We start from the raw sequence: 19,085 nt of genomic DNA, 5'->3' as shown, positions 1-19,085 counted from the left end.
TGATACGAGGAGCACAACGTCCGCGCAGTAACTCCTAAAGGTTATTGACGGAAGTGAGCGGGGGAAAGTCTGTGCTCCGTTTGCGTGACAGAGCGCACGGACAAAGACCAGATGGGTATATATTAACTCGGCTAAGGTTAGGTAAGAATATATCTCAGTATGTAAAAACGGTGGCCTATTCTTTTAAATGTCCAATAGGTGTGAATGATTAGGTAGTAAAATGGCTTGAACATTTAACAGCCTTTCGTCATGAATGCAAGACACGTTCAAATTGTAATGAAATGTACAGGTTTATTTGCAGTTTCATCTTTCTCCGAAAAATTATTGGCTGTTTTTTGTGGTGTTGCCATTTTCGTAAGCAGATGTATGTTAGAAAAGTTTTCAGATGAATGTTTCACTGCAGTTTCAGTGTCACTACACACTATTATTTACTATATATTAAATATATGGAAGTTAAACAACTCGGTCAAAAATTAAATGTAGACAAAACTGAGTTGTGCTCTAATCACCAATGACTTTCATTAAAATTCCTTTTTAGACCAAGTGAGACGATACTATACACAGTGTTGGGAAAGTTCATTTTCTACATGAACTAGTTCAAAGTTCAGTTCACAAATTTCAAAATGAACTAGTTCGTTCATAGTTCATAATTGTTCATGCTTAATAGTTCGTTCATAGTTCCAAAAATGAACTAGTTCATAGTTCTTTTTTTTTTTTCTTTTTTTTTTGCGAGCTATTATTCAGGCATGAAAAAGGTGAGAAGTACAGTATATTCCTCTCTCAGGGAAATATTTTTATATTCCATATCTTAAAGCAACAATCTGAAGTATTTTGAGATGCATTTTTGCCAACCTTGGGAGAGCTGGAGAAAGTTGACTTCAGCCATGAGTCAAACATATTATGGCCTCCTCACTTAGTGTTAAAAGCCATTTCATGTCAGCCTGTCACTGTCTTCAGAGTGGATTTTGGATATCTTTGCTAATCATATTTTGTTTTGTTTTTATTTTTTTAAGTTTGATTGGTAAATTCTTAGTGGAAAATGAAGCTACAGATATTCAATTGCATTTGTGTTGATTTGTTAATTTATCATGTGAAAAAAAATGTTTTAGGAGCTAATTTGTAGTTAAAAAACTCCGCATTGTGTCTTTATGCAAATGAGTGGCACCGCGGAGCAGAGAGGAGTTTGGAGCCACAGACGTTACACAAGGGAAACTTGCTTCGTAACCTCACACTGTGGCTGCTCGCGGGCACCGTGCGGACCCGCTGGTTACCGGTGTGCCAGGGCCTGTGCCAGGGCCAGAAACAGCAGAGTTCAGCGCCACAGAACTGGACACAGTCGGGCCGTGGGCGCGGGGGCGGAGTGGAGCGAGCGCGAGCTACACCGTGGACCCGCCAGAGTTTAGAACCGCTGGTAAACTCTGACTGCGCGGCGAGGTTTTATAATTATATTCACTGATCCGCGGTCCTAAACCACAGATATAAGAAATCTGGCACCATATTGAACGAACGTAAAAAGAACGGGAATGCCGTTCACAGACACCAGAATGAACGAGTTCATGGTTTCGTTCATCAGGAGTAACACTGTGCGTTCAGTTCACGTTCGCCCAAAATATGAACGCGTTCATGAACTTTCGTTCAATGAACGCGTTCAGGTACATCACTGACTATACATTATTTAAAAGTCAGTTTATTTTTTCTTACATTGACAACAAAAACTCCAAAACTACATTAAAACCTCTCCAAAACAATACTACCTTCTTTGCGTCAGAGTAGAAAGTGTCCCAGTCTTTAAGATCTGCCATCTGGACTGAGTCTTCATTGTACTTCAATAGGAAGTAAGGGACCGCTGTGGTCTCCTTTTTAACACACAGGTCGTCATAGGCCTCCTGCAGGGCTACAATCTTTGAGACAGACAAAACCAAAGACATCACAATCACTTGAAAAATAAACACACCAAAACTTCTCCAGTAAATAAAGGCAAAGTAGTTGTTCACTTATCCACTGATTGCATTGGTGCTGGTTAATTCATTTTAGCTTCAACTGATTGATGCTTTGGACAAGCGAGCCCTTTGATTTTAATGAATATTTATGCCTTGTATCATGCATAAATTAGTAAAAAAAAGATACTATCTTTATTAAACCTTTGAGCGGTGGAAAAGAAAAGCCGACTGCATGTCCTTGTCTGACACCATTAGGCATAAAAAGTCAGTCTCCACCAACCTTATGCTTTATAAGGATCTCACCTGTTTGGCGGAAAGTGCATGTTCAATGAGAGTGGGCTCTTTGATCATCTTTATGCCTTCTTGAAAACAAAGCGCTGGGAAACAGAACCAGTAATAGAAATGGTACTTCTTCAGATCCTAAAAAGACAATGGCATGTAATAATCTAACAAATTGGACTGGGGATAAAGTCGCAGTATTTGTTTACGTACGGCAAACGTGAGGAGGATGAATCTACAAAGGATCGATGGGTCCGACAGAGCAGCTCCTGACTGTATTGCATCCCATATCTACAAAACAGGCAGATGTCATATCAAAGTACGTGTTGATAATATTGCAATTGCTAAATGTAGAATATATATATTATTAATATATTATGAGATTTGCAATACCCTATGGAGATAGAATATTTTATTGTTACAGCACTTTACCTCTTTTGCTTCCTTCTCCAACATTGCCTTCTTATCTGTTGCTTTAAAGGCATCCAGTGTGTTCATGTTATACAGAGTTCCTATGGCCGGACAGCAGCGAACTGGGGTTGGTCCATCACTGGGGGTAAATGCATAAAAACGTTTCATAACAAATATTCTATTTTCTATCTTATTTATTTATAATACTTACACTTCAAAAGCACTAAACTCCAAAGTTAGTCTTGTAGGTAAACCGACCGGGTCGCCTATAAAGCAAAGAGGAATATTACCATGGATATATTGTACAGTAACTCATGGTAGTATATTTAATTGTAACATTTTTGACAAGAATTGGGACTGCAATGTACACTTTACTAACAGGGTTCAGATCACTGGAGGCACATGTATAATGATTAAGAGACTAAAATAAAAACTACAAAAATATTTCAATCACATGCATTTTTCAACATGTTTGTCAAGGTCTAAAAAGGGTTAGCAAGTTTTGTAGACAATAAGACTGAAAACAAGCTATTGTTGTTTGCAATTTGTGACCAATGCGAATGGGATTTTGATGCAACTGTAGCTCTTGTGTCACTTATACCACTACACTAGCGATGCATCTTCAGTCACGCACAGTTCTGGTTGTTCACTTTACCATTGTAGTAGAAACCTTTGATGCTCTTGGGGCTCTCGTCCAGCCTATAATCGTTGAGTTTCTTTTGGGTGAGTTGGTGCCAGAATCCGGCTTCGAGAGCGCTGCTGAAGGGGGCGAACTGCAGCTTCAGATCTGGTTTGCCTCCGGCTGCTTCAGTGGCTTCAGACGCCATTATTGTATTATCAATTAGCTCCACTACAATTTGCACAACCTGACAACAACAAAATATTTGATTAAGACATTTAAAAAATGATTTCATATGTTTAATCCTATTCATCAATATATCCAGGCAAAGTGTATGGTATAGCTTTTCTGGTATATTTTTGGACTCTCATTCTTTATTCGTCATTAATTATGAGTGAGGTTTTGGATGACTTTTTTTTTTTTTTTTACCAGACCTATGCACATTTTGCCATTATAAAGATGTTCTTGATGTTAGCCAACTTGCCATTAGCACGCAACATGCATTAATAATGTGTTCACTTTAGCATATATCTGGGTATAGTGTGCACGACTAACAATCATTTTCTTGTGCATCCTGAGTCATGATGAAGGATTTAATCTCTATTCTCAGATCTAATGTAATGTCGCCACTGTTCAACAATAGCTTTTCTGGGTGCAGTCTGTAGCAGTTCTTCTGGTTTCTCAACAAATTGTCTAACAGTAGTGGGTGACTTATGGGCTATGTTCATTCCACACTGAAAGTAGCTTTGATAGTTCAAGCTACGTTCGTCGTCTTATGCTTTTAATATCAGCAGATCCTAAACGCATTGCTACGGCCATAGGGGAGCAACAGGACGAACAGATTACGTGAACAACATTAAAAGTATATCTAAAAGAAAAATGAATTTCCTCTTTCTTTCCCACTTACCTTAATTGTTACTTCCTGGTCACGCTGGTCATGTGATCACGGGACTTGTCAACAAAGCAGTGCAGTCTGGGTAGGAAGCTGGACAGTATTTGACAAAAAACTGCTATAATATGGTTTAGTTTGGGTTACTACGGAGCAGGAGCGTGCACCACTGAGTAAAAGAGAAAGAACCAAAATATGAAAATAAAGGCGCAAACAACGAAGCAAGAAAACACGGATAAAAATCTATAAGCGCCGTTCCTTTTCATTTCCTGGACATTCACGTCGGCGCTGCTGCTCAAATACGATCAAATTATAAGGCGTTTGCGTCTTACATTTGATGTGACACAACTCTCCTTGATTTACATTTTACAATGGATGTAAATATGGCACCGATCTACAAACACGTTTCATAGTTAATGCCCAAAGAGAGGTGAAGATGCCGTAGTTCCTGTTTCGTCGGATCGTTGGACATCAGTGCTTCTGATTGGCTCCGTGTGGAGAGACCAAGGGACCGTGTCACAATGTAAATATGGCAAATAAAACGAACACCCACGCCTCATGAGATAATAATAACCACGACACTAAATAGTCTGCGATTTAACCTCTTAACTCCCGCCTGAACCGAGAGCATTTTCTCCAGTTCAGCTTTACCCAAATCCTGTTGGCTAGTGTAACACCTTATTTGAAAGCTAAGATCTACAAAACTCATCTAAATGGATCTTTTTCCTCACGTCATCCATTTTTTTCCCCATCTTTTTTTTGGGCGGTATTCAACTCATTTTGTAACTTTTTAGTCATTTTTTAAATCCATTTTTTGTCGTTTTTTTGGTCATTTTTTTGCCACATTTTTTGTCACATTTTTGTCATTTTTTCATCACTTTTTTGTCAAAGTTTTCTCACTTTTTTGTCACATCTTCATCATTGTTTTCGTCTCAGTTCTGTCGCTATTTTCACTTTCAGCTTTTGGATTGGGGTAAAGCCAAACTGGAGAAAATGTGTTCAGAGTTAAAATGTGTGGGAGTTAAGGGAATAAAACAACAACTGATAATAGCACCAGCATCCAGAGTAAAACCTTTCAGTGTTGTGGTGTTATTTATTGTTTATTCAGTTTGTTGATGGGAAGTTTGGCAGTGAATCCCTTGAATCCCAGCTCCTGCGGTTGCACACTGCATGTCATGCTTCCGCCCTGTCAGTTATTGTTGTCATAAGCAGTTGTTATATTGTTATAAGTAGGTCACCACTTAGTATGGAGGGAATAAGAAATAACTACAGAGTAGCACTTTGAGAAACTTGTCAGCACAGGCTTGTAAAGCACAATACAAGTGTAAGTCACTATTAATATATATATATATATATATATATATATATATATATATATATATATATATATATATATATATATATATATATATATACTAATGCTATGTGAGAGATAAGAGACAGTAAAACCTACAGATGTGCACATGGTGTCATAACATTCCATAGTGAGTGGCAAAATCTGTTTAATGGCACTGTTGGGTAATGATATCTGTTAAAATTTGATATTGCCATTCAGTCTGGAATGATGAGGGTTCTATTTAAAATAAAAAATGATGTAAGTGCAATCTATTATACTAAAAGAATATAAATGGAGTTAGTATTTTATTGACTAGATTCAGGAGCAAGATTCTCAGCCTACCCTTTCTTACCAGCCAACCAGTCTTCACCTCACGGCCCCCAGAGGCCCTATTTTTAGCAGCCAAGCTCATTCAACACTTTTTGTCTAAACTCTTGACCCCACCGTCCCTCCCTTCATGTCTGTCTTAACTTCAGCTCTGATTCTTCTCTTCGGGAGGAATGTCACTGTTAATACATTTATTAAGCACACCTTGTGTTGTGTGTGGTCCTTACTAGTGAATAAAAATGTAATCAATATTCCTTTCCACAGAGCTCTCAGTTCAGCCCCCACTGTGAAGCATCAATGACAAAACCGTGAGTCACCACCGGGTCACAGTCTGAGGATGTTGGCTAAAATAAACATTTTCAACCTTAACATTTCAAACTGTGGACTTGGAAAAGCATGGGTTTTAAAGGCAGGAACATCAACATATATACCTTTTGTTTTATTTATTTTTTGGTTAACATATAAATATAAATAATTTCTGTTCTATTAATTCATCTATTCATGCTATTTATATTTTATATTAATTTAGTTAAATTAATAATGGCACATTTCAAAATATTTTTTTTATATTTCAAGTTATCAGCAATGGTGAGAAAGGATAGATTACATGACAACTTAGCTTTATTGGAGATATAATTGAGATGGTTTAGGCACGTACTGTGGAGTAAACAATTTTAGAGAAGGCAAAAATGGGTGTGTCTAACGATATTTATCACAAACCCAAAATATGGTTGTACAAAACTTTAAATTATGATGAATTAACTCTAAAGGCACCAAAAATAATGAGCACACATGACATTAATTCATGGAAATATTTTTTTTTGTACACACATATTCAACATAACTTTCAATACATGTGTTTCAATACACCCTTACGGCCCATAGTTGAACAAGATGAACAAGTGAATCACATGCATTTAGTCACACTTTGTTTCAGTGCAGAATAAAGTACAGCATATCATTCATGCTTGATATACAATCTTTAGTTTTGTTCCGTAATATACAAAATACAACAAATACAACTTAAAGGTCAAACATTCAGCAAAGTGCAAAATAAATATTACAAAAATAAATATCTTTACAATTTTACAGCTTTGAGGAGTATTTTTACAGTGTCTGCTCCTTCATACTTAGTGAACCAGAGAAGCGCGTGGGCTGTATTATTGTGCTGATACGTACAAGTGACGAATGGAAGATGTCCAAGTAACTTTACTCAGGCTGGTGACAATCAGCATGACATTTAGTAATACACAGAGGTGTTGTTTTCAGCAATAGGATTCTTACAACTTAAGTTATAAAGGTGTTTTTTAGCATTTACTTCAACCACATCTTTCATTAAATGTCATCATTTCAAACATACACTGGTGTGGTGCAGTGCAGGATAATAATTGCAAATGAATGATAGAGCGACATTCCATTTCTATTTACCATTCCCAAGCTTACACTTCGGGGTCCAAACCTTGTGGGCTGCGGCCCAGAACCGGACAGTGGCTATTCAGTACCGGACCGCAGTACGGCAAAACAAAATCTGTTACCCACTAAATCCATGTGTCTTGCACATTCGTATTCATGTATTCAGGTTCGAATAGGTGTTTTTGTGTTGTTTGCATGAAAATGAAGCTTGCATGAAAATTCCCCGTCTATATAAAATGTTCATGTCAGCATCACCACAGACACACACAATAGGTCCATGGAGAAGTGTCAAGTATGGTACCGGTCCGTAGGAGGAAGAAGGCTATGGACCATTGCAATCATTCAGAATGTTTCTTGGAATTAGAAATGAAACACTCTAATGACAGATGTGCAAAGTACCACGCCACGAGTAAATGGTCTTCACATTCAGCATAATGTCTTTGGAAAAATGTAAAACATGTATAATATATATAATTACATATGAACATAATGTTGCCGCCATTTATTAAAGCACATATTTATGCATTGATCACTTTCAAAAACCTGTCACTGTGCAGCTGTTAGTCTAATGGTTAAGGCTGCTGCACTAATGGCAGAAAATGTTCTGTTCTGCTGAAGCAGCTGTTCTGCTCCCTGCTCTTCAGCCCCTTTCACCCTGCGTCGTCCTATCCAATAAAACCTACAGGTTTTAATCTCAAAAAATCTTTTACTGCACAGGTCAAACTAATGAAATTTCTGTGTACTAAACGCCAGCAGAGGTTGCCTATTACTGGGCCACAAAGTTGCCTACAGCAGTTAATTTGAGTGCTGGACTTTAAAAACACGAATGACCTTTGGGGCGGCTCCTTTTGAAAGAGAGACAAGATTACTCAAACAGTCATTGTAAAATGACTAAAAGCTCCACAAAGTCACTTTAGCATTAGATAGTTGCTTTATATCTTGATTTAGCAATATTTCTCATTTCACACATCATGAATTAATAGAACCATCAATCACCTTTGGTCAGATAAGGGAAAGTTCCAAGGTTATTGACAACAGTGTACATTCTAACACTCTCTCTAGTGAATGTTCAAAATATTCTTAAAAACCCTTTTAAAATTCCCATTGCAAAGGGGATATATGAACGGATTTAGGGTCGAATTGATATAGCCTAACCAAATTGTGAACATGTGTAGGTCATGGTGGACACACTCTTTGCAAAAGGCCATCACCATGAACGCTATAAAATACGGTATCCAGCATAAGAGAAAAGCCGCTATGATAAACCCTAATTGCTTGGCTGCTTTGTGCTCCTTGTGGATCCTCAAACTTTGTATCCGCTGGCGAGAATTGTCTATAAACTTCTGCCAAGTCTGTTTTAACGTTGCCTCATTTTCCACGTCCAATTTCTCATCTCGAATGCCCTCTTCTCTCCAGGGAACACTAGAATGATTGACTTCGCAGTTGTTGCAAATTGGCGCCTTGTACCCTTCCATGGCCGATTTTTTATTGCTGCTTTCTGAATTGGGCACCGAGACCTGACATTGATTCAGAGATGCTTGCACCTTATTCTCATTGGCCTCTACTGAGCATATTATGTCCTTTGCCACTGTAGGCCTATTAAGCTGGAGGCCTGTGTCATTCTGCGGCTCTTCACAAGCCAGCCAGGGGCTTTTATTGACTTTTGAGGCCATTTGGAGTCTTTGCCTTGTCATTGCGAGCAAGCATTTTTGTTGGCCTCTCGCTAGGCTTTTCCTGAATGGGGCCACTTTGGTCCGGTCCGTCTCCTCCAGGGAATAAGCCTGGTCTAATGTGTTTTGGTCAAGCAAGCGCTGACTTTTCTTTGAGACTTCTTTCTCCTTTTGAGGTGATTTGGGCGACTCTGGCGGCAGGGGCTCATTTGGTTCATTTTCCCCAAAAGAGTCTGTGGGGTGGATAATCCTTTCCCTATCCCTAAGATGTTGCCTTACCGCCCAATAGATGTGCGTGTAAAACCATAGCATTAAAATGGAAGGGACGTAGAAATTAAAGATGGCGGTGATGACCTTAAACCAAGTCACGAACCGGAAATCCGTGTCGCACTTGTTCTCATCCTCTGGCTTCAATTCAACATGGGTAAAAGATCGCCAGCCTAAAATGGGAATGATCCACGTCATTGATAGCAGCCACGCTCCCGATATCATCACGCTGGCTTTCCCCCTCGTCCGATACTTCAGGTACTTCAACGGCTGTCTCACGGAGCGGTACCTATCCAGGCACAAAATAAACAAGCTAAAAATGGACGCCGTGCTGGCCACATAGTCCATGATTAGCCAAAACTGGCAGACGGCGCGCCCCAATTTCCATTCATCCTCCAGCAGGTACACCAGGTTGAGCGGCATCACAGTGGTGCCGACTATCAGGTCAGCCACAGACAGGCTGACGATGTACAGATTGCCAACGGTGTGTAGGCTTTTCTCCCTTTTAACGGCGTACAAAACAAGCAGGTTCATGATAATGGTGAGGAGAGATAGCAGTCCCAGGATGACCCCGAGCAGTGCATTGTGGAAGCGACTGTGGCTGTGCAGAGGGGTGCTGCTGTTTTCTGAAGAGTGGGGGTCTGAAAGGAGAGAGCAGTTGCTGATATTAAGATTGCTCCTTAAAGGGTCTGTGGACACCGGCAAACCAGAATCCATCTCCGGGAGGATGACGGATTCTGCTGATTACATTATTGAATTAGCAGGATCTCATCTAAGTAGGAGGCTCGTCCAAAAAAAAGTGGATGCAAGATTCTGTTGACCGGGAACGCCATCTTAGATCTGAAAGTCATAAAAGTGAAAACATCGTGAGTGTAGTTACTCAAATATTAATTATGCTGACAATTTGAATTATGCTTTATGCTGCACTTTGGGCCTAATGAAGGTCGAAAAGCGCTATGTAAGTTGAGACCATTTACCATTTCAGCAAAGAACAGAGGAAGCAAGGTAACTATGAATAATGGATGGATAATGGATAATGCCCTGGAACCACGAAGTTACTCCCAAAACTTCTAACTATATGTGTCCTGCTTCCCTATGACAATCATAATTACAATGTTATTAGAACATTTTTCAAGATGGTTTGCTTAGCGCCTTTACTCTCCATCCCAGTGGCCCCAATGATGTTTCAGGATCAATTTTATCACAGGTGTTTTAAGGTTTCTGGTAGGTTTTCTAACTGGACTGTATATGTAACCATGGAGATGGTTCAATCAGCAGTGAAAACCAGTAGAAAACCTAAAAACAATTAATCATGAAGCATCTCAGGGGCCACCGGGATGGTAAGTAAAGGCGCAATTCGAACCACCCAAGGCACCGCTGTGTCACGGAAAGATCAACATAAGTAGTTGAATAGCAAACCTTTAAGTAACATTCTTGTACAAATCACTCTGCACCCACCACACCACCACATTTATTTGGCTTGGGACAGACACACTGGCCCCATAAAGTCATGACAAGATTGAAATAAATATGATCTCATATTGAACATCATGCAGTCAATTTTCAACCCATTTCATTCTTATTGTAATAATGGTACAATCGACTTATTATAATGAATAATTCATTAGTTAGTTTGATGAATGTCTGTCACCCCTTGTGAGTATTTGGTACATGTCAGGAGATTGATTTTTCTTCTACTTCATGTTAGCCCCTCTGCTTATTTTTTGGCTTGGTTTAGTTCATTCTATTTTTTTCTTTAGGTATAGCTAACATTTCAGGGTTTTGTTGTTTTTTTTTGGTACAAATGTCTTATTTTTCATTATACAGTATATATAACAGAGAGATAATGTTATAAAGCCCTACTATTACTTTGCGTTTTTAAAGTTTATTTGAGCTTGGACCACCAGCGAACTTGCTTTAAGGCTGTCTTAGGACTGGTTATCAAAATAAGCTATCTTAACATTTTTCATTTATTCGAATTGACCATTTTTTGTACAATTAGTTAAGATTTTGTAACTATGCACCCTCTTACACCACACATTACCTCCCACACACCACCCACATCCCCACATCTCATCACTGACTGGCACTTCAGTATACTAGCTATGCCTGTGCTGTTTGGGATGTGGACTTGCCTGGCATCTCATCTCCGCTGCATACCACGGTCTATGAAATATAGCTTTCCATTTTGATGAATTATTCTTTCACTTAGTCACACTTGATAGTACAGCTTTGGGGCAGTCTGATGGAGCTGGCTCCCATTCTTCATCTTTAGCCCCTTCATCCACCGAATCCGCCACACTCACACTAGTCAGGCGTACTGTTTTGCCCAAGGGCACAGCGGCAGTATGCGGTTCCAGCAACAGCAATCTGCCATGATTCTATTTTTTGTCTTCATATTGACATCATTTTCTTGTGACACACACACACCCCCAAACGCTTTTGTTCCCGAAAATCTTGATAGTTATTCTTGCATAATATCTGCATAATATTCACGAGAGAAAAGATGAACTGACAATGTTTTAATGCTTGAATTTGAACAAAGCATTTCAATGAATGCGCTCTATCGCTAGGCTAGTCATTATTTCTTCAATATAAACTACCAGGATCTAATTATGTCGGCAGGGTTTGTGCCGTTCCCAAGCTAAGATAAATGGAAAAGTGGTCAGGGAAAAGTTTCATGCTTTGTATCACAGCATGGTATTTAGGCAATAGTTAAATTTAGTTGTAGTAATTGTTAATGGGGCTAGACGCAAGTTAGCCATGTTATACTCACTACTGCCACCTCAGGTCATATGTGTAACTGCACCTTCTATATTAAGCTCGTGCATGATGGCAATTCGACCCGAAGTAACACTGTTATTAGTGACAGTGCAGGGTTTTAGAGGCAGTTGTGGTGAACAGATCTGGGCTCATTCTACACATTAGGACATTGTTGGAACATGTGGGGGGAGGAAAATACTTGATTTTAACATTTTGAAACTCCGTAAAGTCCCTTTAAGCTGTCGTTTTAGTTTATTTTGAACACTTAATAAACCCTTTTGGTGAAGGATTGCTGCCTTCTCCACAGAAAACATAATTACTGCTCAAGTAACTGCGGCGTTTGTGATTTTCTAACTGCCGTTTCGATTCCAATGCAATTGTGATGAACTGTGTTGAGCTCCGGTTACTGCAAATAATTACATCCAATGGTCTTGGAATAGATTTTATGACAAATTCTTTTTCTTGACCTTAACGTTTTCAGCCATGGCTTTGAAATGGAACAAAAAGTTGACTGGCTGGAAAGCAGGATTCAAGTTTTCTTCACAGTTTTAATACATGTCTTTTCCTCGATACAGCAATAATGTAATTTCTCTAGCGCCTTACTAAATCCTCCCTCGTGATGACAGCACAGGAATTTATTTTTATTTGATACATGATTTTGAGGTCTTTTGAGGGTAACAATAAACTTTTTGTACGCTGTAGTAAACTGCTATTATAGGCGGGAGTCCATGCTTCACGCTGGCCCTCTCTATTTCACTGTCCAGCTGGCTTTCTTTAGCACTTGCTCAGGGGAGGTGGCAAGTCCCATCAATAACACGGCTGCAGACAAACTGTGACCAGAGGGAAAAAGGCACAAGCGCAATGACCGACTTTTTCAAAACAGCTCGAGAACAAAGACAAGATAAATGCAGCGGGGTTAACGCAGCAAAGAAAGGTGCTGTGAAATATGTAAACGTTGCCATGGGATTACTCTGATCATTTACCACATTCTTTTGAAAATCCGGTGTTAAATCCCCCCCACAACAACCTCAAATGTATTAACTTAGCCAGCCAGACAAGGGTTCTCCCGTTATTTTTTTTTATAGTTTGGGATCTCGCTTTATCTCTCCAAGCTCAGATAAGCGTGATCGGCAGACGGATTAGACATCAGAGAAGTGGATGATTAGTCCATTTAAAAACAAACATAGCGGCTGTAAAAAAAGGAACAAATAAATATCAGAGATATGATCAAGTTGTCTCTGAATGGTACAGGGTTATGTGGGAGGAAAGGTCGTCTTAGAGTGACGCACTAAAAATAAACAGCTGATTGGACCATTAAAACTGAAATGATTTTACTGTGCGTAGAGGTCCAGAGACCCTTCCACATTTGGGTTATATTGGTTACACTAAATCATATCTCAACATATTGGTCAGGTGTAGAAATGCACCAATCCAGCTTTATTGCTACCGATACTGGGGTTTGAATATCTGCTGATCTGCTGACCGATACTAAGAGACTTTCTTAAAAGTGGCTTTCTCTGAGTGAAAATTTTAATTGACTAATTTCTGCATTTTAAGATCAATAAAGTCATATTTTATTGTCATGATATTACAGATCAATTATCTATTGATGAACTCTTGGATAAATATTTAACAAGGATCACTGGACTTTTCTACACTTAATATCCTTGGGTATATGACAGGCTTTAGGTTACATTAATATAAACAACTCACATGTAGTGATCTGATAATTACAAATATAACGTGCAACACCCTCCTCGTCGGGATCCCGGCAAAAAGTCTTTAAAAACTTCAGCATATTCAGGATCCTGACGAGGACGCCTAAACACCAGCACATCACCCCAGCCCTCCGTGACCTCCACTGACTTCCGATCAGTCAACGCATCAAATACAAAATCTGCTTGCTCACCTATCAATGCATCCATGGACACGCCCCGGACTATCTCACTGAACACCCTTGGTGACAGAGCGCTCCAGGCTCCAGGCGGCTGCTCCTAAACTGTGGAACGCCCTACCACTACACCTGAGGGCCCCACAGTCTCTGGAGACTTTTAAAAGAGGACTCAAGACTTTTCTGTTCCCTTATTGACATTTTAACTTCAATCTTTGTGTGCTTTTATTGTTGTTAGTTTTTACGTATGTTGCAGCACTTTTTCATGTAAAGTGCACTACAAATTAAAGGTATTAAATATGTTAGATCAGTTATTTCTTAAAGGGGCGAGATGCAAGTTAGCCATTTTATACTCACTGCCATGTCAGGTCATACGTGTAACTGCACCTTTTATATGACGGCACTTCGGACCCGAAGAAACAACTTTCTGAGTCACAGTGCAGGATTTTAGAGGCAGTTGTGGTGAACAGGTCTGAGCTCATTCTACACATTAGGACATTTCTGGAACATGTAGGAGAAGGAAAATACATAATTTTAACATTTTTAAACTCTGTATAGTCCCTTTAAGCTAAAATGCAAACATTTGGCTTCAGCAGTGGTCGTTTTTTTTTTTTTTTAGGCTAGGTAGTTTCTCAACCAGCCTTGATATGTTTTTGTTTTTTTCGTTAGCATTAGCATGCTGCCGCTAACTTTAGCATGCTGCCTCTAGCAAAAGCATACTGATGCTAACCGCGGCATTTTGCGTGGTAATCAAAAATACATTTGCTTAGGTTAAAACTAACTCAGCGATTGAGTTCTCATTGAGAGCCAAAACAGGCATCAGTTCAGAATCGGATATTTGTAGCCGATACCCAATATCGTTTTTTTTTTTTAAGTAACGGCTCCGATTTCTGACACCATCCCTAGTCAGGTATCGGTAGAAGTATTTGAAAATGTCCGTTCAAACGTAAAAGGCATGGGCCAAAGTAAACTAACCTCTTCAGGCATAGGACCAAACGTCACAGAATCAAAAAATATACTTCACAATAAAAAATGCAGTGATTTCAGAGTGCCTCAGATGACCCCGCCTCTTAATTCGAGTAGTAAAAGCATTCATGTAGCGCAAGTGGGTGATACATGTAAGACCTTGAATAGCCTTGTATGTCCTGGGTTCGTCCTGCTTGTTGTTCTTTTTTTCCCCCTGCATCTTTGTTATATATAGTTATAGTCCAAGTTTAGACTGGGGAACAGACCTTGTATAGTCTCAAGTCCTGGAATGACCCTTAGTCTTTCATGGCTGCTATGTGTTATTCATTCCCTTCATCTTCATTCACATTTGGTCTCTTGAAGTTGCTTTAAATTGTCAATGCATAATTCATTCAACACTCGAGTCACTCAGTGATGGCGCTTGCCAACTGATACAACAGCATGTGCCACTTCGGGACCGGAGGGTCACATTATTATTATGTATAAAACCTGCTAATATGTTCTGAAAAACATTTGATTTGTCTAGCTGCCAGTCTTCTTTCAAACATTTACGAGACTGGGCTAAAAAGGAAGTTCATTTTTAAGATGACATTTGTTTTGCTTTAGGCACAAATATGGAAAACCTCTGTGATTGTGCCATATGTATTGTGGCTTTCACAGATGTTTGGCAATATATTGTGCAGCCCCCCCCCCCCCCCCCCCCCCCCCCAGCCCCTATACTGGTACTTATACTATACCTATACTTGAATCACTTGCATTGCAGCAGTTTTTGAGAAAGTTCCTTGGCACTAAATCAAGCTAATTAGTGTCAATTTAAAATGAGGTGGACTGGAATAAACCTGTTGTCATGGCGGCAGGTGGGTGTCGCTGATCTTAGTGGCACAAATCCAGCGACGTCATTTGTTCGACCTCTCAAACTGTACTAACAGTTTCTCAGCAGCCGTCAGACAGTATATGGAGGAAGAGCCAAACAGTTCAGTGGCACCTCAGTGTTTGCATCCAAGACAAGCCGTCGATTTGTCAAGTAATTCTCTGAAAAGCCTTTAACTAATTAGTCACTCTTTGTGGTTCCTTCGATAGGGACTCAATAGGAGAATCAAGCGTAATTGGTTTTGTGAAGTAAAGCTGTGGCACTAGTAGACAAATTACTGTTGTTGCAAATTGCCTGTTGTTTCTATGTCACGTTGTAGCTATAGAACAGCAGGAGAATCAAATAATCACACAATTGTAACCCAGACGTTTGTGTTGTAATTCATGCCATTACTCAGACAGGCATTTGCTTATCACATAATCGTATTGCCCTGGATAGATATCCTGTTTGTGATGTGTTTCTGTGCGTAATGCCAATATGCCATACCATATATCAATGATGATAATAAACTGAACAATCACCATGTTCCTAAAACGTAGGAGGATAAAGCAAGATCTTTAACTATTTGAACGACTAGAGTGATTTTAGGCATGTAATTGTGTTGAACAGCAAATATTTTTGATTTGGCCACATAATACTGTATTAACAGAATTTCTTGTCACTGCATCCTATTTATAGGCATAACTTTAGGCTATTTATATACCAGCATTCATTCATTCATTTATTCATTCAATGTACGTATTACTTTCATTCAATGTAAGGGAACTGTGCAATGATTGTCACTATAGCTACAGCCGTATTTGTTTAATCAGAAAGAACAAGTTAGCTATTTTATGAGCAAAATTTATTTATCTATTTTTTTCGTTTTTTTAACAACAAAAATCATCCGAATTAATAAAAAAAAAAGGCTATATTATTATTATGCTTTATGGTATGGCATTACACACAGAAGCTGATCTGCCAGTACACAAACAGGATACATTACGATCACGTGATAAGCTATTGCCTGTCTGATTACATCCCAAACGAATAATTCAAGTTTTCATTTGACCTAATCAGACCTGACGTGCAGTGAAACATCTCCGACCCCTTAAGTCCCACAGAGACACCTGTTGGTCGCAATACAGGAGTAAAAAACAACAACAACATACGACTAACTTTTGGACATGCAAGAAATTCATGTTCAAAATGTGGGAAACTCACAGCGGAGGCGCGTTCCTGCAGAGCTGACTCCGGCTCGTAAGCCAAGGGGACGTCGCCACACGAGTGAAGACCAGCATTGGGGCTGAGAAAGCAACAAAAAAACCTCCAACAACTCCTAACTCGCCCCTCCCTCGCAGTATGATCGTCCTCACGTCATTCGCACAGTCCCTCACAGACACCTCCGATTCTCGCGGCTCAGTGCACGTTAGCGGGCATTTCCAACCGCGGGAGTCCGCCATCGGCACCTGCGCTTTTGGCAATAGCGCTGCGTAATGTGGGGGGGGTCGCTCTTGAATAGATACTTGCGACGCGTAATGTAAACCAATGGGAACTCTGCCGCAGAGCCATTCAAAGACGATCAACGCGGAAACATCGTGTTGTTTATCCGGAATGTTTGCTCTGCATTGAGCGTGTGCGCGCCGGTTAGAAAGAGGCTTTTTGGAGCCATCTGTACTCTGTGGAGTTAACAGTCCGAAATGACTGCACTAGTACAGATGGCGGCTCTGGAAACTTTATCTACAATGGAACAGCCTCGCTTGCACTTTTTAACTGCAGTGTAAAAATGTAAATGTACGTGAATGATATAAAAGTACCAACAAATTGCTCTTTGACTTGAATGCTACTCTGTTCTAACCATCTCGACCTTCAAAGTTAAAGGCGCATTATGTGACTTTTTATGCTGAAAAACAGTTGATATTTGTGGTATGTGACCTTGTAGAGACCCAGTGGGCGTATGAGTGGTCAGATTGAAATGATGCAAATTGATGCTGGAGCGTCGTAAAGACAACTTGATGGAATGTAAAGGCGCCATGCTGGCCATTCATGTGGCCACTGGGGGTCAAAGGTCAAATACGCACTAATATCAACTTTTTTTCTGCATAAAAAGTTGCATAATGCACCTCCAAAATAAATGAGTACATGAAGCTACACATTTCAGAATGAGTACAATAGCCTAGTACTTTTTTGTAGTGAAATGCACATACAAAGATAGGCGATTCGTTTTTTGTACGCTTTTTCTTTTTTGCAGCGTCATTATGAAGCACAGAATGAAGATTAATTGTCAAACTAATGTGAACTCTCTCCATCCAACTATTAGGCTGACTCAGACTTTACTTCAATCTATTATATAAAAAAAAAAAATCTCAATGAGGCAGAACATTTAACCTATTATGTGGAAATTAATCTTGTCCCGTGTGTGTTCAAAATGGCGAGCAGAGGATTCAAAGTGGTTGTAACATGGGGGAGTTGTAACACCACACAGAGATAAGACAGGAGTCAAATGAACAAATCAGTGTTTACCCACTTCCTCCCTGATCCCACATGGTGATTGTCAAGGTTGTAAAAGGTTTTGTGCAGAGACTATATTTTGTTTAGTGCTTATACAGTTGCACAAACCAAATGACTTAAATTAGATTAAATTGTAGTTTCTCAGGCAAAATGTGATGCACATTTCCCCTGCTAATCTCAAACCATTATGCTGATACAGCTCACGAAACACTGGCTGACAGGGGTGGGGATGGTTGTAACACAATCATCCCCTAAATACAGTTAATAACACTTAGCCTACTTGATTTTAATACTTTTACAGAATGCCTAGGCAGTGGAAAAGAAAGACTGACGGATTTGTGACAGCTAATGTTAAAAAAAAAAAAAAAAGCATCTGATGTGGTCAGAAAGAGGGGCCAGTCAGATCAGTTGCAAAGGCACAGGGATCTGTAAAACTGAGCAGATACTGCAAAACACAGCTGAAGCTTAGAGAACAGGGTCCAGTGATCTTCCCAGTGTAGGTTATTGGAGCATCAACAAATCATCAAGTTTTCTCTGAGGTGCAGGAGGAAGCGTTGGCGGACTATTTGACTCAGGCAGCAGACCTGTATTATGGACTAACTCCACGTGAGGGAAGCATATGACAGGTTAGAGAGTGAGAGGGACATTGTTCTGGATTGTTAATTTATTTTAATAAACCTCTTTCTAAAGAAGATCACATGACGTGGCCTCTGTTTTTGCTTCTTTTGTTTAACTGTTACAACTTACTCCAGCATGTGTTACAACCTACCCTGGTAGTGGGGTAGGTTGTAACAAAGGAACACCATGTATTTGATATTAACTCACAAGGTCTGTGTTATTCTTGCAGAGGTTTGAATTGGTGCCATTTGTAGTTAACAAATGTGGGTACTTTGTATAAAAGTACCTCGAGCTCAAAAATTCAGTGAGTTACAGGTGCTGAAGCAAAAAGTGTT

General features: G+C 39.6%; 2 protein-coding genes across 2 annotated transcripts in view; both read right to left on the bottom strand.

The window, feature by feature from the left end:
- Window positions 1-4,612, bottom strand: part of atg7 (ATG7 autophagy related 7 homolog) — a 58,092-nt gene extending 53,480 nt beyond the window's left edge. The window contains 7 exon segments of the mRNA XM_079578886.1: window positions 1,755-1,901; window positions 2,244-2,360; window positions 2,433-2,510; window positions 2,652-2,769; window positions 2,842-2,896; window positions 3,286-3,496; window positions 4,157-4,612. Coding sequence (XP_079435012.1) covers window positions 1,755-1,901; window positions 2,244-2,360; window positions 2,433-2,510; window positions 2,652-2,769; window positions 2,842-2,896; window positions 3,286-3,457 — 687 coding nt within the window. The 5' untranslated portion in view covers window positions 3,458-3,496; window positions 4,157-4,612.
- A 3,654-nt stretch (window positions 4,613-8,266) lies between these two features.
- hrh1 (histamine receptor H1) lies at window positions 8,267-17,100 on the bottom strand. Its single transcript, XM_079579473.1, has 2 exons — window positions 16,846-17,100; window positions 8,267-9,991 (listed from the first exon to the last, which is right to left on the bottom strand). Exon 2 carries the CDS (start codon window positions 9,866-9,868, stop codon window positions 8,273-8,275), a length of 1,596 nt encoding a protein of 531 aa, XP_079435599.1. The 5' UTR covers window positions 9,869-9,991; window positions 16,846-17,100; the 3' UTR covers window positions 8,267-8,272.
- Between the last annotated feature and the right edge of the window lie 1,985 nt (window positions 17,101-19,085).

Source organism: Gobius niger (assembly GCF_951799975.1).
Source record: "Gobius niger genome assembly, chromosome: 20".
NCBI lineage: Eukaryota > Metazoa > Chordata > Actinopteri > Gobiiformes > Gobiidae > Gobius > Gobius niger.
The sequence above is the reverse complement of the archived record's forward strand: the minus strand, read 5'-3'. Positions and strand labels throughout refer to the sequence as shown.